Below are 25344 nucleotides of genomic sequence, written 5' to 3'. Positions count from 1 at the left end.
GCTGGCAGACTTTGCAGTTTGTCACGATGCTGCTGGCCGTCTCGGCTATATGTCTGATTTTGAGCTTGGAGCATCTGATCAGGTCTATCATCCGCCGGGCACCCAGGTGGGTGGTTCGGTGGATGTGTTCCAACACTTGTTGTCCTAATTTTTCTGGTAGGATGGTTTGGTCATTAGTATCAGTCCACCACCCATTCTGGATCTGTTTCAGGGGAAGTTTGTCGATCCACTGGAGATCTTGTTCTGAATAATCAGGGAGATATGGCAAGTCCCGGGGGCCCGGATCAGGGAGCTGGAGTGCAAGGAGTTGGCTGGGAGCCTTTGCCACACTCCTTGCAGTTTGGTCTGCCAGAAAGTTGCCTTGAGCAATTGGAGTGGTTGGTTTCTGATGCCCTGGGCAATGTACAATAGCCAATTTTTCTGGTCTCACAGGGCTGTTAACAGGGCTAGGATCTCTTGTTTTTTTTATCTCTTTTCCTTCAGCCGTTAGTAACCCTCGCTCCCTGTGAATGGCCCTGTGTATGTGCCCCAAAGCATATCGGCTGTCTGTGTATACTGTCAGTTTCCTCCCTGCCCCTAGGGTAAGAGCTTGGGTGAGCGCTATCAGTTCGGCCTTCTGGGCCGATGTCCCCAGGGGCAGGGGTTCCGCCCAGATTACCTCAGTCTCTGAAGTCACTGCTGCTCCAGCGTACCTCTGGCCTTGGTGTATGAAGCTGCTCCCGTCAGTGAACCAGACGAGGTCTGCGTCAGGAAGTGGGCGGTCCTGCAGGTCCTCTCGAACTCCGTGCACCTGAGCTAGTATCTCGATGCAATCTTGGAGCGGGGCGTCCACGTCCAAGTCTTCATGGAGGGCCTCATCGAACAGAATAGGAGAGTTTTTGAATCCCTGCGGCAGTCTGGTCCATGTCAGTTGGCCGCTTATGCCCCTTTCAGGGTCAGTCCACTCGAAGGCGAAGAGCTTTTGGCTCTCAGGGGCTAAAGGCAAACTGAAGAAGGCATCTTTCAAATCTAAAACAGTGTACCATTGGTGTTTAGGGTTTAGAGTACTCAGGAGGGTGTACGGGTTAGGCACAGTTGGATGTATGTCCACAACCCTCTTATTGACTTCTCTTAAGTCTTGTACAGGTCTGTACTCTCCGCTATTAGATTTCCGTACCGGCAACAATGGAGTATTCCAGGGTGAGTGACAGGGCCGAAGGACCCCTTGGTTGAGGAGCCGAGGGATGTGGGGCGTAATTCCTTCTTTGGCCTCTAGGGGCATTGGGTACTGCCGTACCCGAACGGGGTCTGTCCCAGGCTTGAGTTCGACAAACAAGGCAGGATGGTGTTTTGCTAGTCCTAAGCCCCCCGTTTCTGCCCAAGCTCCTGGATATTGCTGGAGCCAGGTTGCTATGTCCTGGTCAGGGGCCGCTTGCTCCTGGTGGAGCCGGTACTCATCCTCTAGGGTTATAGTCAGGACAGGCACGGGCTGATTTTGGGAATTGGTCACGATGGGCCCCTCAGGGAGGGAATGGATCTGTGCTCCCGCATCGACCAAGAACTGAACTGGGGTCCCCTCCACTTACAAAGTTACCCTAGGTTCGGGGAGGGGGTCCAAACCCCGTCTTCCCTAGTCTTCGTCTTGAGTGACTAGTACGGGTGTAGACCTCGGGGGTCCCTGTCCTCATTGTTTCTTTTTAATGTCTGGGGCCGCCTGATTTACAAAAGACATTACAACAGCTGCCTGACTCCCTGGAGCCTCTGGGTCTATGGGGCTGTACTGTCTAAAGGCTTCCATTAATCTTTTTAAGTAGGTAGCTGGGCTTTCTGTCTTTCCCTGCAGAACAGAGTATACTTTAGCCAAATTAGTGGGCTTGCGAGCAGCTGCCCGGAGACCCGCCATTAGAGTCTGGTGATAAAGGTGTAGCCGTCCCCTACCTTCTGCCGTGTTGTAGTCCTACGCCGGTCTGGTCAGAGGAAAAGTCGCATTTATGAGGTCAGGGTTGGCAGTCGGTTGACCGTCATCCCCCGGGACCAGCTTTCTAGCTTCTACCTGTATTCTCTCTCGCTCCTCCATTGTGAACAAGATTCGGAGGAGCTGCTGACAATCATCCCAAGTGGGCTGGTGGGTGATCATGACACTATCCAGTAAAGCCATTAAATCTTTGGGGTTGTCTGAAAACCGGGCACTCTGAGTCTTCCAGTTATTCAGATCACTGGTGGAGAATGGCCAGTACTGGAGCCTGGGGATTCCCGTGTCATCTGGGGGTCCTATTTCCCGAAGGGATAGAGCCACCGTGGAGTCAGGCGGCTGGCGGGGCGGGGGGGCTAGCCCGAAAAGTGCGCCCTCGCCTCCGCCCCGCCAGCCCTTCAGAGTTACTTTCACTTTCAGCGGGTCTGGGTGCGCTGGCCGCCTCCCGTCCGCCTGCTCCCTCCCGCGGCTCAGCCCGGAGGGCTGGGGCCTGGGGCCTGGAGGGGTACGGAGGGGGTTCAGTGGACAGTGGGTCCCCGCTATCAGGTAGAACAGGATGGGGGGGTGGGCAGTCGGTTCCTTGGATTTTAGCGGCTGAGCAACCAGTGCCTTACAGGGTTCAGAGGCTAATTGGAAAGGGGACAGCCAAGGGGGCGGGTTCTCAGCTAGGTCCTGCCATATGAGGATATACGGGATATGATCTGGGTGGCCAGCACGCCCTGGTAGGAAAACCTTGGACTTGACTCTAGTGAGGACAGGAAAGCGGAATGTCCCTTCGGGTGGCCACCCTACATTAAAGGCAGGCCATTCGGAGCGGCCTAGAGTAATTAGCTTTCCCTTCCTGATTTCCATGCTAAGATCATGGCCCCTTGCTCTAACATCCTTGAAATTACTTGTAAGGAGAGATAGGGGAGTGCTCTGGGTATTACCCATCTTAAGGGAGTTTTTTTTTTTTTTTGAAACGGTAGCGCCCGGAGTGGCGCCTGGAACAGGTCCTGCAAGGGAAAGTGAGTTGCTGCTGGAACAGGTCCTGCAAGGGAAAGTGAGTTACAGAATATCAACAACAAGTTATGTCAGTCGCAGGCGCGCTCCAGAAATCTGGGTCAGAATTAATTCAGACAAGAATCAGATGAGAGCCAGGGGACGTCTCCCACCGGTCTCCGCTGGCCGTCCTATAGCGCGTCCGCCAGGACTATGTCAGCTTTCAGCTTCAGTTACAGACCTCGCTAGTCTCAGATACAGGTTCAGAACAGACGCAGACAGACAAACAGAGAGGAGCCGGCTCACCTATCAGCAGATCGATCCTAGTAGATCCGTTGACCAGGGGTCTGGTGGGCTTGGGGAATCCTGGACGGGCCCCCAGATGTTATGCCCAGACCGTTTATTCCCCGAAGAAGACCACCAGAGTCCAGAGTCAAAGCCAAGCGGCAAGGATCTTTACTGCAAGTTCGAACTTGGTCCCTCCGCTTCACAGCTTACAAGAGGGCCCCGAACAATGCGTGCGCTCGCTTTTTATAACCCGGTGTAAACAGGACTTGTAAGGTTACAGAGGAACAAGGGAATTCTTTAGGTTACAGCATTACAATTGGTTAACATTTTAAGTTATACATTTAGCAGTTTTTTTATTGGTTCCTGCGCTTTCAATAAAACTACAAACGGCTGTGTCCTTATCAGGGATTTTCCAGGTGGTGTTTTTTCTGAAGTTGAGATATATGGCAGTCTCTGAGTTGAGAGATATATGGTGGGACGTGTTTGTACTGGGCTCAGGAAGTTGAGAGATATATGGTATTTGTACTGGGCTCAGGAAGTTGAAAGATACATGGTAGTCTCTGGGTTGAGAAATGTGTTTGTGTTGAGCCCAGGGCTGAGGAATGTGCCTGATTTCTTTCAAAATAATGTTACTTTAATTACTTCTCACCCTTTCTGTATGAAATTCCATCACAAACTTCTGTTATGTTTTATTCTGGTAAAATAGAAAGGGAAGTACGATTTTTTGGTGTGGATTTTTTTTTTTTTTTTTGAGACGGAGTTTTGCTCTTGTTGTCCAGGCTGGAGTGCAATGGCGAGATCTCGGCTCACCACAACCTCCACCTCCCGGGTTCAAGCGATTCTCCTGCCTCAGCCTCCTGAGTAGCTGGGATTACAGGCATGTGCCACCATGCCCAGCTAATTTTTGTATTTTTAGTAGAGACAGGGTTTCTCCATGTTGGTCAGTCTGGTCTCGAACTCCTGACCTCAGGTGATCCACCCGCCTTGGCCTCCCAAAGTGCTGGGATTACAGGTGCGAGCCACTGCGCCCGGCCTTTGGCGTGGATTTTTAAAAAGAAATAAGCTAAATCATAAAGTGGCAATCTTGAAAAATGAACACGTATACATCAATGAAAGTTTGGAGGAATAGACACCAAAATGTTAGCAATGGTCATCTATGGTGGTTGGAATTATGAGTGTTTAATATTACTTCCCCTTTTGTTTAGCTGTATTTTCTGAAACTTCTGCAGGGGAAATGTGCTAATTTTTAAAAAGTTATTTCTAAAAATGAACAGGGATTCAGTAGCGGAATACTCGAAATAAGCAAAAGAGAAAGAAACTTTAGACCTTATTTATATTAAGTATTCCGTTGACTGTCTTAGTTGTGATCTGGTCTTCTAGTCTTATTGACATAATCTTGATTCTTTACTTCCCGCCCTTGTTAATTCTTGATTAAACTGAAAGTAAAACAGTAAATTTTTAATCATACATTTCTAGTAAGTGTCATGACTGTATTACTGTTTTGAGTGCCTAGAAGGAGACATTGTGTTATGTCTTGTAAAGAATATCTAATTTTGTATTAAAACCTGAAAATTCTCTCTGTAGGTTGGAGTTATAGATTTTTCAATGTATCTCAAGGACGGGAACAGCAGTAAAGGTACTGAAGGGTACGTACAAATAAAATTAGGTTTCTTTTCTCCTGATGTAGTATTTTTTTTTTCCTTTGGTAGTATTTAAAGTTTACAACAACACTGTTTTAACAGACTTGCTGAAAGAATTTCTGATCATATAGCTTTAATAAAGTCTTGCCAGAAATATCTGACTATTATGCCTACCACTAAACCCTAAAAGGGTTTTTTTGTTTGTTTAATGATTTTCCTGCAATGTGGTTCAGGGGCAAAGAAAATAAAAATTTTCTAAAGGATTCCAATTCTCCATGTCTTATAGCAGGGTTTAAAAACATGGTCATTTTGACCAGAGGAGTTGCATTCTCAGTTTGCTTAAAATTGGCAATATGAAATATGCACCGTGAGGTTATGTAAAATGTTGACATTAGGGGAAACTGAGTGAAGGTACATGGGAACTCTGTACTGCCTTTATACCTCTTCTTGTAAATCTAAAATTATGTTAAACAGTTTTAAAATATTCATTAGGGTACTTAGTAATTAGAGATCAGAAGCACATCTATTCTCTTTATAAGTGTAGCCATTGAAAGCATAATTAGTCTAATGTTTTTGATTTTTGACACAGAGCTAAGATTGTCTCACTGTTCTTTTGGTAGTTGTATAGGTTTGGGGCCTTAATTTTATCTTTCAGCTGAAAAATCTGGCTGTTTATCTTTTGTCACTATAGATTAGTTGGTTGTATTGCGAACCTCCTTTATCCAGTTTTTTTTTTTTCATGTAATAATAAACATTTGGGCTGGGTGTGGTGGCTCATGCCTGTAATCCCAGCACTTTCGGAGGCCAAGGCAGGCAGATCACCTGAGATCAGGAGTTTGAGACCAGCCTGGGAAACATGGTGAAACCCCATCTCTACAATAATATAAAAAAAAAAAATGAGCCAGGCATGATGACAGGTGCCTGTAATCCCAGCTATTTGGGAGGCTGAGGCAGGAGAATCACTTGAACTCAGAAGGCGGAGGTTGCAGTGAGCCGAGATCACACCATTGCACTCCAGCCTGGGTGACAGAACGGGACTCCGTCTCAAGAAAACTAAAACAAAACAAAAAATCCATATATATAAAATATATATAAAATATTAAATATATATAATATTAAATATGTATTATATATAATATAAACATTTGATCTTTATGAAAGCCTTTTTAACCATTCACTTTAAACATTAAATAGCACTTACAGACAAATATTTAGCCCTTGAGAAGAGCTATATTACATCAGAGTGAGCTTAATTCAAGTCCTATGACGATTGGAAATTGTTACTATTAAGTACTACTACTGAAGCTGAAAAACCTATTAACAAGAAAATTTTTATCCTTTAAATGCGTCTAATAGATTGCAACATCATACCTGTGACCTAAATTATTAATACTAAGGTTTGTAAGCTACAACAAGATCTTTATTAGTGTGGGGTTTTGTCATTTTTAAACTCTTGACTCTTGTTGATATGTCAAGAGGGTTTTACATCAAATCTGTCTTATGGTTCAGTGTATCTGTGCCACAATTTTTTTCTCATGTTTTATGAAAAGATGGGGTGAGGTAGGGTTGGGATCTTGGTATTTCTTATGTTATTTAGTTTATTTCTGTTTTCTTCCCCTTCCCCCAGAGACGGTCAGATTACTGCAATTCTGGACCAGAAGAACTATGTAGAAGAACTGAACAGACATTTAAAGTAAATAATGAATAAATATATTACTTTACCGGGAATTGTTGAAGGAGAAGGGAAGAGTAAGATGAGCAGTGAGGATAAATTCAGACAACGTTCAACAAATATTCGTAGAATTCCTGCTTGCCAGGCACTGAGTTAGGCACTAGATAAATAAATGGCATTTAACAGTTTTGGTGACCTTTAGTGAAAGGCAGTATATAATGTTATATATAATATAAAATAACAGTATATAATATGTACGTAATTATAACTCTAGTGATTAAATAGATAAATACATAAATACATTCAGTTAAGAATTTTTAAATATGTGACATACAGTTGAAATGGGTGGTTTTTTCAGTTGAGTAGATATAGCTGCATATTTCAGGGCTGATCTTGTGTAAACCACTCATTACATTAGTACCTTTAAATTAATCATATCGTCCAGGTGTGGTAGCTCAAAACCTGTAGTCCCAACACTTTAGGAGGCCAAGGCGGGAGGATTGCTTGAGCTCAGAAGTTCAAGACGAGCTAGGGTAACATAACAAGACCTTGTCTCTATTAAAAAACTCAATAAAACTAGCTGGGTGTGCGATTGTAATCTCAGCTACTTGTGGGGCTGAGGTGCGGGGATCACTTGAGCCTGGGAAGTCGAGGCTGCAATGAACCCTGGTCTTGCCATTACACCCCAGCCTGGGTTACAGAGCCAGACCCTGCCTGAAAAAAAAAAAGATACGCACTTTGCTTCCCTGCATTTCTCATTTGTACATTGAATTAATAGCATTAATTTAATATATAAATTGAATTTCTTTGCCGTTATTATGGTTAATTCACCAAGTAGTCACAAAGTACAGTAGTTCCCCCTTATGTGGAGGTGATACATTGTAAGACCGCCAAAGGATATCTGAAACCACAGATAGTACCAAACCCTATATATACTATGTTTTTTCCTATACATATATAGCTATGTTTAAGTTTAATTTATAAATTAGTCAAGGTAGGAAATTAGCAACAATAATAAAATAAAACAATTTTAACAATAGACTATAATAAAAGTAATATGAATGTAGTGCCTGCCTCAAAATCAACACATCCTTTTATTTCCTTTTCATTGAACTTCTTCCTAGTTTTCTCAGGTTTTTTTCCCCCTTCAGTTTTCTGTATTTATATTTCTTATTGTCCTTAAATGACTATGGCTATTCTATGTCTGAGCACAGTGAATAAAACATTCAAGTTTAATTAAAAATTAAAGAGGCCGGGCGCGATGGCTCACGCCTGTAATTCCAGCACTATGGGAGGCTCAGGCGGGTGGATCACGAGGTTAGGAGATCCAGACCATCCTGGCTAACATGGTGAAACCCCGTCTCTACTAAAAATGCAAAAAGATTAGCCTGGCACGGTGGCGGGCGCCTGTAGTCCCAGCTATTAGGGAGGCTGAGGCAGGAGAGTGGCGTGAACCCTGGAGGCGGAGCTTGCAGTGAGCCGAGATCGCCCCGCTGCACTCCAGCCTGGGCGACAGAGCCGGACTCCGTCTCAAAACAAAACAAAAGAAAACAAAAATTAAAGAGAAGGAACGAGAAAGAAAGCATTAGAAATACCAGTTTCAAGATTTTGTGCATTGAGAAATCATTATTTCCAAAAGATTTTCTAAGGGCCACTGTCCTTATGACAATTCAGTGTTGTATATATGTTCACAGTTTTTTTTTTTTTTTATCTTAGGAGAAATAAAAATCCTTATTTATGTGTGTTTTTTGAACATACTCATACTTCCCTCTATTGTTTGTTTCATAGAGAGCACAAATAAGATTTGGATATCTTATCTGTGATTTAAACAAAATGTTTATACATGAGTCCATCAAAATCCTTATTTACATGTAAGAAAAAAATACATGCCCAGCTTTACCCAAAAAAGTCCCAGAGGGAGTACTATTCTTACCTATTTTTGAACCACAGCTGAGTGCAGGTAACTGAAACCACAGAAAGCAAAACTATAGATAAGAGTGGACCACTGTATTTTCAGAACTTTCCGGAACATAAAACAGTTTCCTCTTGCCTGAGAAGAGCTATCCAAAAGCTATTGGTATTCTCAAGTACTTTGATGTTCTTGTTATGTTAAGACTACTGAATAATTTTGAAGAGTAATATATTCATTAATTATTATCTTGTTTGTAGTTCTCTTATGAAAAATAGACATTTATAATTTAAGTAAAACTTATAATATGATTATACTACTATCAGTAAAGTTTTAAGTAGTCTTGGTTCCACCTAGCAAATTCAAAACAATTTAAGTACATTTTCTCTGGAGACCAAGAACTACTATAATGACTTTAATGAACTATGGAGATGTTAGCCAAGCAAAGACATGGTTATAGTTCACAATGAAATATAAACAATGGCACTATTATTTACTCTTTCTATGCCTTAGTTTCTTTATCTGTAAATGAGAATACCTAACATAAAGGGTTGTTGAAAGGAATAAATGCAATAACGCAAATAACATAATTTAGAAGATGGTTTGGTGCATGTAAGCATTTAATTCTTATAGCCTGTTATTATCATATGTAGATAAACCTTGAAGTTTACTCTTTAGGGAATGAACTCTTTTATTTCATTGAATAAATACTTACTGAATTAAAACTCAAATGCCAAAGATATAGCAGTTAAAGCTGATAACGCCTTTTGTAAGCTTAGAGGTCAAGATTTGTGAGCATTAAGGCCTGGCGCAGTGGCTCATGCCTGTAATCCCAGCACTCTGGGAGGCCAAGGCAGGTAGGTCACTTGAGGTCAGCAGTTTGAGACCTGCCTGGGCAACAGGGTGAAACCCCATCTCCACCAAAAAATACAAAAATTAGCTGGATTTGGTGGTGCATGCCTGTAGTCTCGCATCACTGCACTCCCGTCTCGGCGACACAAAGAGACTCAGTCTAAAAAAGTAATAATAAAATAAAATTAAAAATTGTGAACATTAGACAGTGAAGGATAAGTGTGAAGCGTTTAAAAAGGAAGGTACAGGGTATTGTCTGTTTTTCAGAAGTGATATGTTTTTTTTTCTCCTTATAGTGCTACTGTAAACAACCTTCAGACAAAAGTAGATACATTAGAAAAATCCAACACTAAACTGACAGAGGAGGTAAGTTTTGGAAATTCTTTGATTGACTTATAGAATTTAATATGCATTAGTAGAACCAATAATTTTTATGTAACCTTGGAAAGAAAGAAATTGACTTTTCAAATAATATCAACTGTAGTACGTAACTCCTTATTCTTTTTTTTTTTTTTTTTTTTTTTTTTTGAGATGGAGTTTCGCTCTTGTTGTCCAGGCTGGAGTGCAATGGCACGATCTTAGCTCACCACAACCTCCGTCTCCTGGGTTCAAGCGATTATCCTGCCTCAGCCTCCCGAGTAGCTAGGATTACAGGCATGTGCCACCACCCCTGCTAATTTTGTATTTTTCTAGTAGAGACAGGGTTTCTCCATGTTGGTCAGGCTGGTCTTGAACTCCTGACCTCAGGTGATCCACCCACCTCGGCCTCCCAAAGTGTTGGGATTACAGGCGCGAGCCACTGCGCCCGGCCCATAACTCCTTATTCTGACTAGAATGGCCAGTTGGCTTATTGCAGGGATCTCATTTACCCAATCAGACTGTGTAGGGGCATGTTGCCTGGTTGATGGCATATCTTGGTTTCTTTTGTGTGCATGTTTTTTCTGGGCTAGCTTAGACTAAATGTTTAGCATATAGCATATTCATCATTTATTCATTCAGTGAACATTTCACACACTGTTTGTGCAAGAGCTAGACAAATATTTATATGTGCCAGACATTGATTTATGTTCCAAATTAGCAAACTCCCCACCCACTCTGTCCTTGTTTTCTTCCTGGGACAGTTACATAGATAAGGTAAAGAGTACTGGTCAGAAGATCTGTAATCCCTGCCTACAAATCATGCTTATGTAACTCATGTGCTCCTGAGTAAGTCAGTCACTTGACCTCCAAGGGGCTCAGTTCTGTCACTGGAAAATGAGTGTTTACAATATACTTCCTTTTCAGCCTCACAATTAACTCTGAAGATCAGATAAGAATATGAAAACTCTTAGAAAAGTCCCTAAAATAAGAACAGAAAAATAACCTCATCGTTTACTTCTAATAAAAATATTTTTTTCCTTAACTTGCCAAAGCCTTAGCTACAGATATTTTTTCTTTAAATAGCATTATATGTTTTTATGAAAAATACTAAATAACATTGCCCAGATGGCAAAGAGTTTACCTTCTTTATTTCTTTTTCTTTTTTTTCTTTTTTTTTTTCCTGAAATAGGGTCTCACTCTGTTGTCCAGGCTGTAGTGCAGTGGCACAATGGCTCACTGCAACCCCTGCCCCTCAGGCTCAAGTGATCTCCCACCTTCAGCCTCCCAAGTAGCTGGGATCGCAGGCACACACCACCACACCTGGCTATTTTTAGTAGAGAGAGGGTCTTGCCATGTTGCCCAGGCTGGTCCTGAACTGCTGAGCTCAAGCAACCCGCCTGCCTCGACTTTCCAAAGTGCCAGAATTATAGGCATAGCCACTGTGCCTGACCCACCTTCTTTATTGCTAATTGTAATGATGCTCTTACACCCCCTGGGATGAATTTAGTTTAAATAAAATCAAATTGAAGCACTAGTCAGGAAGATGCTTTTAATTGGTGTTTCTTTAGAAGGAACACTTTCATTATTATAGTTTTAAAATACCTTTTTTATTACTCAGCTCTGTGGCCTTTACTTCTGGACAAAAATTTTTAAATTTTATAAATCTTAAAACTTCAATTTGTGCTTATGGTCCTTAGAATCTTATCATATAGACTTTTGGAATGTTCAGCAGAGATTTTTTACTGTTATTCTGCTGCTACTTTGTTGAATCTGTACAGCATAGCAATTAAGCATGCTCTGTAAAGTTAGGCTACTTGGGTTCGTGTCCTGGCTTTGGCACTTGCTAGTTTTTTGGGGGTTTTTTGTTTCGTTTTTGTTTTTTGGTTTTTGGTTTTTTTTTTTTGTTTGTTCGTTTGTTTGTTTGTTTTGAGATGGAGTATTGCTATGTCACCCAGGTTGGAGTGCAGTGGCGCCATCTCGGCTCACTTTAATCTCCGCCTCCTGGTTCAAGCAATTCTCCTGCCTTAGCCTCCCGAGTAGCCGGGACCACAGGCATGCACCACCTCAGCTGGCTAATTTTTGTATTTTTGTAGAAACAGGGTTTCACCAGGTTGGCCAGGCTGGTCTTGAGCTCCCGACCTCTGGTGATCCACCCACCTCGGCCTCCCAAACTGCTGGGATTATAGGCATGAGCCACTGCACCCAGCCACTTGCTAGTCTTCTAATCCTGGGCCAATTACTTAAGCTTCTATTCCTTGATTTACTTATCTGTAACATGGAAATAGCAATAATAACATTTTGTGAGATTGCTGTGTGAATGAAATGATTTAATACATGATTAGGGCTTAGAACGGCACCTAACACATCATAAGCACTCAATAAATATAGTTGTTAATTTTATTCTCTCAGTCATAAGACTTGTCTTCCTTAGAGTTATATTAATACTAACAATATTTATTCATTTACTTATTTATTTTACCAACAACACTTACTTTCTTAAAGAAAATATGCTGTAAGAGAGCAGATGGGATTAGTTCTGCCTTTTCCCATTTCCGTTTTGGGTTAAGAGAGCCAGTAAGGCCAGGCATGGTGGCTCACGCCTATAATCCCAACACTTTGGGACGTCAAGGTGGGTGGATCGCTTGAGGCCAGGATTCCAAGACCAGCCTGGACAACATGGCGAAACCCCATCTCAAAAAAAAAAAAAAAAAAGGCCGGTCAAAAACATAGCAGACCTCTTTTCCCCTCCTGGGTTTTTAATCTGAATGACAGACTAAGAAGAATTAAGCAGATGCAGATATAAGTACCCACTTCAGGCCGTGCATGGTGACTCACACCTGTAATCCCAGCCCTTTGGAAGCCAAGGCAGGAGGATAGTTTGAGGCCAAGAGTTCAAGGTTAGCCTGGGAAACATAGTGAGACCCCGTCTCTACACCAAAAAAATTAGCCGGGTGTTGTGGTGCACACTGTAGTCCCAGCTACTCGGGATGCTGAGGCGGGAGGATTGCTTGAGCCCAGGAGACCAAGGCTACAGTAGCCAAGATTGTGCCACCACACTCCAACCTGGGCAACAGAGGGAGACTCTGTCTCAAATAAATAAATAGATAGATAGATAGATAAATGTCTACTTCATTTTTGGTAAAGCTGAATTGGAAAGCCTCCTGTGATCTGCAGCCATAATCAGGTTTCCCAATAGTTTCTCTTAAATCAAGATTTTGGAACAACCTGCCCGAGGGCATACTTGGATCCAGAGAGGAGACCTACTTGCCCAGAATTGGTTTCATGTACATTTTTAGGCCACAGGATCTGAGAGAGAACTGGGTTTTCAGGCCTGCCCCCAGAAAGCATGAGCTTCTCTGTGCTTACCATGTTAGTACAGGAACTGAACAGAGCCTGAACCTACTGCTAGTGAGGAGACAATAACTGAGAAGGAGATTAGCCTGGCTGAGAGGCGCCTGCTTGGTTATTCCTCCCAGCCTCATGCAGGCAACTTCATATTCTCTGGGAGTTTAGTAGATGCAGAGAAGGAAAAAGTGTTTCCACCTTACTTTTTCCTTCTAAGAAAGAGATATAAATGTTTCCCCATAGCAGTTTACTACTAATAACATTATCTGATCTTTTTAGGTATTGAAATGAAAAATCTCCTCAATGCTTAATGGAATTTTTAGCATGAGAACTTTGGAGTTCATGTCTTTAATCTTTTAAGAAATCATCTATAAAAGATCTTATAGAGGGTTTGTCACATGGTTTCCATGGTGTGACAGGACCCCTTTATTAAACATTTTAGAAATAGATGTTCTTAATAAATATATTTTTTTCTTACTAAACATGTGTATATCTGTAAGAACACCCTTGAGATCATCTTAAGGCGCAGTGGCTCACGCCTGTAATCCTAGCACTTCGGGAGGCCGAGGTGGGCAGATCTCTTGAAGCCAGAAGTTCAACACCAGCCTGGCCAATATGGTGAAATCTTGTCTCTACTAAAAATACAAAAATTGGCTGGGCATGGTGGTACATGCCTGTAGTCCCAGCTACTTGGGAGGCTAAAGCATGAGAATCACTTGAACCCAGGAGGCAGAGGTTACAGTGACCCGAGATCATGCCACTGCACTCCAGGCTGGGCAATAGAGCGAGGCCCTGTCTCAGAAAAATAAAGAAAGAGAAATATTTCTTTTGAGTTCCTATAATAACATTTTTATTGGGCTATAGCTTGCTTGCTTTCTAAGAATATCCAAGCCCAAGAATTATATCCTAGCAGATTGTGAATTACCTTATACTCTGTTCATTTTAAAAAGATAAAAGATTATTTTTAAAATTTTATCCACAGCTTGCAGTTGCAAACAACAGGATCATTACCTTACAAGAAGAAATGGAACGAGTTAAAGAGGAAAGTTCCTACATACTGGAATCCAATCGGAAGGTTAATCTTACTGGATTTATAAAATATTCATTGAGAGCATGTCAACTTGTTAGTGGTAAAGGGGAGTCTCTAAAGGACTATTTTAATCAGCTGGCCTGTATCAAGTACACTTTTTATTTAGACTCCATGCATGTGTGATGAAGGTTGTGGGAGGGTTATGCGCCTTTTCCTACAAGATGCTTCTTGGCTTCACGGCCACCTACATCTGTTTAGAGACTTCACGAAACAGTCTAATTCCGTTTCTTGTTTTTATGTACTAATGATTCATACAGTATTTAACAGTTTGTTATGTTAAATATAATATTACTTTTACACCATGTTACTGTTTTATAAGAAGTGACACGTCATTTATATATCACTGGGAAAGAGCTACCATATAAATGTATTTTCTAGATAACTTAATTCCTTAAAGCACCAAACTTTTTATACATGTCTGATCAGAATTTTGTAAACCTTTATGTTTTGTACAATTCCGAGCCTTCTTAATTAAGGACATAATTTAATACATTTAGCCCTTTATGATGACTGAGGATCATAATTACCAACATTGACAATTCTCTACTAAATTATAATAGTGCCACTTTAGGAGGCTATTGAAATTGATAGAGCTTCTGACACCTACACTTAAATATTCCCCGATTTCTGTGGATGTTTTTTTCCCTATCTTTTTTGTATTCACTAGCATCTCTTACTTTTTATTGATGCTTAGTGTTGTTATCCCTAGGATGATCTCTCTACTTCCTTTTATCTTCATGCTTCTAATCTACTGTCCCTAGGAATTCAAATCCATAGTTATTAAAATTGTTCTTAAAGAGTTACTAGGCTCTGCGAGGAGACAAAAGCAGTTTTCCATGAGTAAAGTGATTGACTTTAATGCATGGACTTCATGACTGCTCAGAATAATTTTTTTATGACCTGCTTGTTTTTATCTGTGATCTTGCTTTATAATTGAAGATACCAGTTGTGAGTTCTCTGGAGATTGAATGTATTAGCATTTAAACCTATAGCCCCTGGGCAGGGTGCAGTGGCTTACGCCTGTAATCCCAGCACTTTGGGAGGCCAAGGAGGGCAGATCACCTGAGGTCAGGAGTTCAAGACCAGCCTGGCCAACATGGTGAAACCTCGTCTCTACCAAAAATACAAAAATTAGCCAGGCGTGGTGGCACACGCCTGTAATCCCAGCTACTCGGGAAGCTGAGACAGGAGAATCACTTGAACCCAAGAGGTAGAGGTTGCAGTGAGCAGAGATTGAACCTCTGCACTCCAGCCTGGGCGACAGAGTGAGACTCCATCTCAAAAAAGAAAAGAAAGAAAACCTATAGCCCAACTCATATTTTGAAATGAATACTATGTTATTTTTGGAGGCTGATTTTTAAAACTTCTATCATCTGGTTTGGTAACCTGTTTTAGGATTTTAAATAAAGTATCAGGAAACCCCCAATTCAGCTTAACCTTTAAAAATATACTAGACTTCTTCAATTTCTTTGTTGTGTTTGTACATTATCATACCTGCTTCAGTATGATCTTTTTTTCTTACTAAGTAGCAGTGTTAGTGTGTACTAATTCTGTATAGATCAAATCCTTAAATATGTACAATGTTATTTGTCTTTTCGAGGGTCCCAAGCAAGACAGAACTGCAGAAGGACAAGCACTAAGTGAAGCAAGAAAGCATTTAAAAGAAGAGACACAATTACGATTGGTAAACTTTGCTTAATTTCTAATAGTTCAGTAATATATTAAAAGGTAACTGCCCACTTACACGTTTTATCATACACACCAAGATTAGAAATGTCAGTAGTGTTCTGAAAAACTATAGATCCTATAAAATGGTTTATCTCTTTTTAAACCACATTCCTTATCATATTTTCTCAATCTTTTTCTGAGTATTCTCAACAATAAGATTTTTTTAATTTTTATTTTTTTGCTTTTGTAGTTTGTATTACAACAATATTAAGTATACAGAACCTACTTTTTTAAACTATGCAGTCTCACTCCTACCTAAGTCCTTATCCCTGCAAAGATTCTTGGAGTGGTGGCTCCTCTTTTCTTTACAAAGAATTGTTAATGTAAGATTACTCTATTTTATTTTTAGCTGTTATTTCTGATTTATTATTGGTCTTAGATATAAATAGAAAACTTATCATCCAGTATTAGTCTTAAGATTTTTTTAGAAATTAAAAAAGTACATATAAATATATAGATAGAGAGTATATCACCTCACTCTAATCAGAATGACAACTATCAAATTGAAAGATAAGTGTTGACAAGGATGTAGAGAACCTTTACACACTGCTAGTGAAAATATAAATTAGTATAGCCACTATGTAAAACAGTATGAAGGTTGTCTTAAAAAATTAAAAATCGGGCCAGGCACAGTGGCTCACACCTATAATCCCAGCACTTTGGGAGGCCAGGTGGATGGATCACATGAGGTCAGGAGTTCGAGACCAGCATGACCAGCATGGTGAAACCCTGTCTCTACTAAAAATACAAAAAAAAAAAAAAAAAAGCCAGACATGGTGGTATGCACCTGTAATCCCAGGTACTTGGGAGGCTGAGGCAGGAGAAGTGCTTGAACCTGGGAGGTGGAGGCTGCAGTGAGCCAAGATTGCATCCCTGCACTCCATCCTGGGCGACAGAGCCAGACTCCATCTCAAAAAATAAAAAATAAATTAATTAAAAATCAGTCTAGCATATGATCCAGCAATCCCACTACTGGGTGTATATCAAAGATAATCTGCACTCCTATGTTTATTGCAGCATTATTCACAGTAGCCAAGATATGGCATCAACCTAAGTGTTCATCAACACATGAATGGATAAAGAAAGCATGGTACATAAACACAATGTGAGGCTATTCAGCTATAAAAAAGAATGAAATCCTGTCATTTGTGGCAACATGGGTGAACCTAGAGGACGTTATGTGAAGTGTAATAAGCTAAACACAGAAAGAGAAATGCCATATGATAACACTCATATGTGGAATCTAAAATGTTCTCATAAAAATAGAGAGTAAGGTGGTGGTTACTAGGGGGAGAGGAGGCAGGGGATAGTAAGAGATTGGTCAACAGGTACAAAGCTATAGTTAGATAGGAGGAATAAGTTCTGGTCCTCTGTTGCATAGTGTGTGGTAACTAGAGTTAACATTAATATACATTTTAAAATAGTTAGAAGAAAGGTTTGTTGTTGTTGTTTTATTGATGCATAATAGATATACATAGTTCCAGGGTACATATGATAATTTAATATACTCATGTAATTTGTAAAGACCAAATCAGTGTTCTTGGGATACCCATCACCTTAAATATTCATCTTTTCTTTATGCTGGAAAGAAAAGAGACTTTTTAATATTCTCATCACAAAGAACAAAGAAATGATAAATGTTTAAGATGATAGATACGTTCGTTTCTCTGATTTGGTCATTACACAATTTTTATATTATCGAAACATCATGTTCTACACCATAAATTACTATGTGTCAATCATACTTTTTTAAAAAAGAATTTATAATAAGGGATACTGTTCCTGTACTGGATTTTCTCCAGGTGCTAGTGTTATTATATTAATAACCCCTGGTTTCCACATATTAACTCTTCCTGGGGTTTAGATAGTATAACAAACACAAGAAACTCCCCAGAAAGTCTTTAAGAATAAGGAGGAGCCTGAAAGTAAGGAGTGACTTAACTTGTACTAAAAAATTATTACAGGCCAAGTGCCATGGCTCACACCTGTAATCCCAGCATTTTGGGAGGATTGCTTGAGCTCAGGAGTTTGAGACCAGCCTGGGCAACATAGGGAGACCCTATCTCTACAAAAATTACAAAATTAACCATGCTTGGTGGTGCATGCCTGTATTCCCAGTTACTTGGGAAGCTGAGGAGGGAGATCACCTGAGCCCAAGGAAATTAAGGCTGCAGTGAGCAAAGATCGCACTGCACTCCAGCCTGGGTGACAGAGGGAGACCCTGTCTCAAAAATGTATGTATGTTACAAATTGACAGAATATGACAGAATTTTAGATTTATTTATTTATTGTTTTGTTTTGTATTTTGAGATGGAGTCTTGCTCTGTTGCCCAGGCTGGAGTGTAGTGGTGCAATCTCAGCTCACTGCAACCTCCACCTCCCGGGTTCAAGAGATTCTCCTGCCTCAGCCTCCTAAATAGCTGGGATTACAGGCACCTGCCACCACACCCAGCTCATTTTTGTATTTTTAGTAGAGACAGGGTTTCACCACATTGGCCAGTCTTGTCTCAAACTCCTGACCTTGTGATCCACCCACCTCAGACTTCCAAAGTGCTGGGATTACAGGTGTGAGCCATCACACCCGGCCAGAATTTCAGATTTTTTGAAAGCAAAGTGGTATTATTTTAACATCCTTAAAATACTTAGCATTGGCCTTCTATGTGTTTGTGACTGAGATCTCAAAATGTAATACTTTTCATAAGAAAGGTCGCAGAAATAATATATGTCAGCATTTTAAGAAGGGTTGTGATTCGTTTTCTGTAATGCTAATCATGTAAAACGAGAATTTCAGTGAAGTGGCACATAATAAAAATCTTAAAATTTTTCATATCCTTTTATCACAGTAAGACAAAATGTTTGTTAAGAAGGAAGGAAACTAAGAAAGTAGGTGAGGTCCTAGGTGAGCCCAAGGCACAAGGCAGTTGCAGAAGATCCTCAGGTCTTTGTGTCTGTGATCACCCAAATAATGTTGCAGTAATGGTTGAGACAGAAGTTTCATGTTAAGTGAACTAAAAATTCTGTTAGCGGCCGAGCGCAGTGGCTCACACCTGTAATCCCAGCACTTTGGGAGGCTGAGGCAGGTGAATCACGAGGTCAGGAATTCGAGACCAGCCTGATCAACATGATGAAACCTCATTTCTACTAAAAATACAAAAAATTAGCTGCGTGTGGTGGCGCGCACCCATAGTCCCAGCTACTCAGGAGGCTAAGGCAGAAGAATCGCTTGAATCCGGGAGGTGGAGGTTGCAGTGAGCCAAGATCGAGCCACTGCCCTCCAGCCTGGGTGACAGAGCTAGACTTCACCTCAAAAAAAAAAAAAAAAAAAAATTCTGTTAGCCTCTTAACCATACTAGTCATCCTCAGTAATTGTGATGTTACCCCAAGGACCCAGATGGTCCTCTGGGTTCCCTGGGCTCTTGAATATATCAACAACATTCACATTTAGGGGGATTGCAACTGCTTCATTTTGTGCTGACTACTGTAATCCTGTATGTGTATTTCTATAATAAGATATGACCATCAGTTGTCTTAAGGTCTAATGAAGTGTCTCAAATATGTGTATATTTTAGACATATTAAATAGCACTAACTTTGGCTTAGCAGGTTTTTCAGATTTGTACATTATTGGGCAAATGTTATTGTGTATTCTAATTATTGTTCATTATCAATTAATTATTGTTAATGTTTCTGAAAATGAATGGTAGCTTAAGCTGTTTTGCTAGAATATTCGACCTGAGAGTTTTGGTATACTTTTTCCTGTGAAATATTATGGTTTGTACTTAGTTGAAGAAACAGAGTGTAAGCAATTTACTTACCTTTGGGGGCAGGATGTTGAAAAAGAGCTGGAGATGCAGATCAGCATGAGGCAGGAGATGGAATTGGCCATGAAGATGCTGGAGAAGGATGTCTGTGAGAAGCAGGATGCCCTGGTATCTCTTCGGCAGCAGCTGGATGACCTCAGAGCTCTCAAGCACGAACTTGCCTTTAAGTTGCAGGTAGGGGAAGTATGAGGAATAGATTCACTGGCTTTCTAAAATCCTGGGGCTCCCCTTCTTCCATCTTATCCTCCAGAATCACACTTTAATTACAAGAGGAAAGAATCACATCTCATTTTAATGCTAGCTGCCAATAAACTACTTTCAGAATCAGACCCTCATGGGATCCTGTATTGCTGTTACAGAAAACCATGACCACTTTTCACATTATAATAGAGGGTGAGGGTCTTTTTTATCCTATAGTATAATTTCTATTCTGCAGTCTACCATGCCAGCTGAGTTATATATTCTATTAGCTTTTACACTGGAAAGTGATACATTGATGAACTATTACTGTGATAACACTGCGAATAACAATACTAACTTTAGATAAATTGCTTTTTTTTCCATTTAAGGATTAACTGATATCGAAATATATGAACATTTCTGTTTTCCCACTTACCATTAGATTCAAAAGGCATGTGTGGTTGTAATTTTAGGATTTATGTTATACAGGTTGTTTATCATTATTTTCCATAACAGAGTTCAGACTTAGGAGTAAAACAGAAAAGTGAACTAAACAGTCGCTTGGAAGAGAAGACTAATCAGATGGCTGCTACCATTAAACAACTTGAACAAAGGTAAAAGTCCTGGTTCTTTAATGAAACACTTTGGTTGTCAGTGCTGATAGTGAAGAGAATGTGCTGTACATTCAGCAAACAGAAAATATATGAAATTCTTCCAAATTAGCATAAGACATTCTGGTAGAAAAAAAGCCAATTAAATATTATGTATGTTTTCTAAGATATGACTGAAATGTTTTTAGGAAATGTCAGTTACTTGACTAGCCTTAAAAAAAATAAAAAAAGGAAAGGTCAGCCTTTGACGACTGTTTTGAACATCAGAACTCTTAACCCTTATCAGAATCATGTGTTAGGGGAAGGATACTTAAAAGCATGAAAGGACCCTTAAATATATGTATGTAATTCTGTGATTTTATTCTTTGAATACTTGGATGCTGGGGTATATAGAGGCAGTGAGAGATAGGTGTCCTCCAAGGATCTATTCTGGATCTTTCCCTTCTTTAACCCTTTTCTTTTTATCTCCCTTTTCTTTTTCCTGGGTAGTTCTGTAGCTTCCACTGTCACCTCCAGTGTGTTTCCCCAGCTCTTACCTTCATCTGGAGGCCAGTCTTGAGTTTTCATCCTTTGGGCAACTATCTTTCACCAGTATCTCCAATTTAGTCTGCCCAAAGCACATCTTCTTCCTATGCTACTCTCTTTCTCTGTTTGTGTGAAACTACCATTTTCTGTCTGGCAACTCAGCAGCCAAGAGAAATGGCTGAGTCTTCAAGATTGAATGAGACATGGCACCCAAGGTCATTTGATGTTTCTACCTTCAACACCTGTTCGTCACCCTTCTTGCACTTGAGCAAAACTAAACTACTGGTCCCTGGATGTACTTCCCAGTTTTCTCATTCATTTCTTTCCCGATAGTTCCACCAATTAGAAATGTCCTAATTCTTCCCACTCCCTTATTCTTCATTTTTAAGTTTAGGCTCAAATGCCACCTCCCCAGAGTTTCCTCTGATACCTGTTTGCAGCTAGAAATGATCTTTCTGGGAATTCCCATAGCTTCATATTCATATTTATCTATACTGTTTATGGCTCTTCTGTCTGCTTTACCTTTTAACCCTTTATATATGTGTCCTCCGATGCAAGCGTAAGCTCCCTGAGATTAGTTAACTAATCTTTTGAGTTCACTCATTAGGTCTGTCACAGTGCTTTGAATATATAAGCATTCATTCAGTAGATATATGAATGAATGGATTAATGGGTGACTTCTTATATTCAGATGATTCTTAACTAGTAAGGGTCCTGAACAGCAATGCATATTAATGTTAACTCAAAACTTAATGGCAAATTTATAAATAAGCCTGAAACCTCTTATATAGCCAAATAAAAATGTATCAGTCTTACCTAGGAAAGACGGTTGTATACTTGCTCATACATAGTTATATGTTTATGATTTAACAAAATGATTTTACTGTTCATAAATTGTGCTTTTGAAGTGAAATGTATCAAATTCATTTTCAATGATGCTTTGACTTGGAATTTAAAGCAAACAGAAAGAAATAATGACTTATCTCTTTGAATATTAAGCTGACCTATTCTCTTGCTATTTTTGTGTTTCCTGTTTATCCATTTTCTCATTCCCCTTTCACTTCATTGTCATTTTTATTTTATTTAGTGAAAAGGATTTGGTGAAACAGGCAAAGACCTTAAATAGTGCAGCAAATAAACTGATCCCAAAACATCATTAGGCATTTTTCAGTTGGTCACGTCACAAGTCTGATATCACAACTTAATTGTAAAAGGAAGAAATCTGAAAGCTATTACATTTAAGCTCTGATTCTCTATAAAATGTCACCAAAAAGTTGACTTTGAATTTGTTGGACTTTTAAAAAACCATTTGGAGATGTAGGTTGGGTGTTTTTCTTATTGTTTTCTCCCCAGGGTTAGAAAAATTGGTATAAGTTCCTAACTAAAAGCTGAGTAAACTTTGAGAAATTATTTCTGAGTTGACCCATAAATAAAAATACCACTTTTTTGAAAAAGCCTAGGGAACTGAAGCTCTGTACATATATTAATGATGCCTTTACAACCCAATCGTTGATAATATCAGATTCTCGGTGCATTGTTCATGTCTGTATCTGCAAGCCTGTTCTGCCATTGCAGTGTAATGAACTAGAGGTAACTACCACGTGAACTCGGACTCTTCTAAAATAGTTCTGTGTCTCTTAAACCATGACCCCTTTTCACTTTTGTTATGTAGGTTTAATCCCCAAGACAAGGATAGTACTTAGTATTTCACTTTCACTACACTTCTATTCTCAGTAACCAAGATTGCTTGCAACTTTTTTTGCCTTAGTGACTTTTGAAAAAAAGAAAAAACAGAAAAAACAGCATCCTTATATTTCTTTAAAATACATAGAGATGAAGTTAGTAATTAGGTAACTTATGATAACATAATAATGTGGACGCTTGGGGAAACCCTCCTTATGTTTGTCATCTTCTACCTCTGCCATTTTCCTGCAGTTCCGCTTCCTACTTAGGCAGTTCAGAGAGAATGATTCTAATAGAAACACTCCTCTCCTATTAAAAAAATGATGCAGTACCCATTTTTCTTATCCTGCTTTTCTTATTGGAATAAAAAGGACAGGGTATAGACATGAATGTTGATATTCTGCCTGGCCTGTCATTTCTTACCTGGAAACATTTACTTAAAAGTTTCTGTTACTTTTTGTTCAGATGAAGATTTGCTAAAGGTTCTGGGAAGCTAATAATTGAATTACTAGAAAAACATTTCAGAATAGGAAATAAATGATAAACTTATATTCTTTATTATTATTTAGTACAAAAATACAGATTCCCAGTAGATATTAGCAGGGCTTCTGTTTCTAAGTGACCACAGACTAACCCTCTCTAGGCTTTAACATTGTAAATAATCCTATAAATACTTTGATTTTTTAAGATGATTTTTGATTTGAAGAGATGGGCTTTACATAAGCCTTCATTCCTTCAAAAGGTCCTGACAAAATATTTGGGTTTTTTTCTCTCTTTTTTTTCCTTCTGGTATGCTTTGCAGCATTTCAGCTGATTAGGTGGGGACACAGATAACCCTTTCACTTCCAGCTCTTAAAATTCTTTATCTTTTTCTTGGCAAAACCATAATTAAGAGTGTACGATGGATTCCATATGTGCTTATATAGGTCCCTGCACAGATTGGACTTGAACTAAAATCAAGTCAAAGAACATATGTTTAGACCAACTTCATGGAAGTGGAAGATCCTGTGCTCTTGAACTTATTTTAATTCTTATAATTTGCACCTATAAGAACAAAGCTCCTGCTGTATTCTTCTCTTCATCAACCTTTTGTGGTGATGGGTTGCCTTTTCTATGAGCATTTGGAAGGAGTGATCAAATACCAAAATTAAACTTTCTAAAACCTACACATAGCATGCTTTTAAATTCTATTATATAAAGCCCCAAGTGTTTTACCTTCTAAAACATGCTGTATAGGTGCAAAGTTATAAGATATTTAGAAGAAAACATCCATCAGAATCTTCTGGAGAATATGGTCAGAGTCTTAAACAGGCCCAGTGCTGAGTTCTTTGTCCACTTAGTCACACATTTTTTGTGGGAATGGGAAAGGAAGGAGACAGCCAAATTCTGACAAAGGCTATTCCTTATAGAATAACCCAAAGCGTGGGTGAGGGTTGATATATAATGTCCCATGATTTAATATATGTGGTTTGGGGGAAAGGACAAGAAAAAACTATAATTCCACATAGAAGAAGGTAGTTGCCCGTTTACAAGTTCCAGTTATGTGTGTAAAACAGAAAAATTAAGTACCAAACCTATTAGGAAATTTTTTTAAAAAGTGGATTTAACTTAAATTACTGTGTACTTGAGGTTGGCTTTGGATATGGATTTTCTAAAAAGTGATGTTTTATTGTTTATCATCTAATGGCTGTAAACTGTAGTACTAGAATAAAAAAAAATGGAAAATCAGCTTTTCCTCTGCCTGGTTCACCTTCATCTTACTTTTCTTTAGAATTTGTTTCTTTTCCATCTTTCCCCCTTCATAATTTCTTTGCCTGTGTCCTGCAAAGTTTTTTTCCTCTCTCTGTCTCTCTGTGCATTCTTCCTTGGGTTATTTTATGTTGTGTTGTGAACTTGGTCTTTCTCCCCACCATGGCTTTTGTTTTTTATCACAAGTTCATGTGGCTCACATCCAGATTGCGCCAGGCTGAGCGAAGCCGCCAGTCTGCTGAGTTGGACAACCGGCTCTTCAAACAGGACTTTGGAGACAAGATCAACAGTCTGCAGCTGGAAGTCGAGGAGCTCACCAGGCAGCGGTGAAGAGGGGGCAGCTTGAGCTGACAGGGTGGTCATGGGTAATTCTTAGGGTAGACAGCAAGAAGAGGGGTCTCATGACTTACAGCCAGGTCGGCTCTGTCTTTGCAATGTCCTTTCTCTGGAATTGGAATTCAGAAAGCTTCACGTACTTCAACATTCCCCAAATCCGATCAACATGCTTTGTGATCAAAGAATTAGAAAATTAGAGCCCAAGATCCCAGATAAATAGTAATTATTAGCCAAAATAACACTAATAATAATATATAATATTTCCTGAATTCTTACTGTGTGCCAGATACTTTACAAAGCACTTCACATGCAAACTCTCCTAATATCTTCATATCAACCCTATTAGCGATATTATTGCCTCCACTTTCAGATTAAAGTAGAGGTTAAGGCTGGGCGCAGTGACCCATGCCTGTAATCCCAGCACTTTGGGAGGCCAAGGCAGGTGTATCACCTGAGGTCAGGAGTTCCAGACCAGCCTGGCCAAGATGGTGAAACCCCATCTCTACTAAACATACAAAAATTCGCCAGACATGGTGGTGGGTGCTGGTAATCCCAGCTACTCGGGAGGCTGAGGCAGGAGAATTGCTTGAACCTGGAAAACAGAGGTTACAGTGACCAGAGATC

The 25344-nt window shown here is 39.9% G+C and overlaps 1 protein-coding gene across 5 annotated transcripts in view; it reads left to right on the top strand.

The window, feature by feature from the left end:
• Positions 1 to 25344, top strand: part of RUFY3 (RUN and FYVE domain containing 3) — a 110063-nt gene that overhangs the window by 70120 nt on the left and 14599 nt on the right. For 3 of the 5 annotated variants that reach the window (XM_023190256.3, XM_023190257.3, XM_023190258.3), the window contains 8 exons: positions 4805 to 4866; positions 6488 to 6553; positions 9590 to 9659; positions 13981 to 14073; positions 15689 to 15772; positions 19643 to 19810; positions 20333 to 20430; positions 24591 to 24710. In XM_023190256.3, the coding sequence (XP_023046024.1) occupies positions 4805 to 4866; positions 6488 to 6553; positions 9590 to 9659; positions 13981 to 14073; positions 15689 to 15772; positions 19643 to 19810; positions 20333 to 20430; positions 24591 to 24710 (761 nt within the window). Of the gene's footprint in view, positions 1 to 4804; positions 4867 to 6487; positions 6554 to 9589; positions 9660 to 13980; positions 14074 to 15688; positions 15773 to 19642; positions 19811 to 20332; positions 20431 to 22039; positions 24364 to 24590; positions 24711 to 25344 lie in introns of those variants that run through there. The other 2 variants (XM_023190260.3, XM_023190259.3) reach the window with 1 other exon arrangement.

This window comes from Piliocolobus tephrosceles, chromosome 3 (assembly GCF_002776525.5).
Source record: "Piliocolobus tephrosceles isolate RC106 chromosome 3, ASM277652v3, whole genome shotgun sequence".
In the NCBI taxonomy this organism is placed as follows: domain Eukaryota; kingdom Metazoa; phylum Chordata; class Mammalia; order Primates; family Cercopithecidae; genus Piliocolobus; species Piliocolobus tephrosceles.
This window is presented reverse-complemented; position numbering and strand designations above follow the sequence as displayed.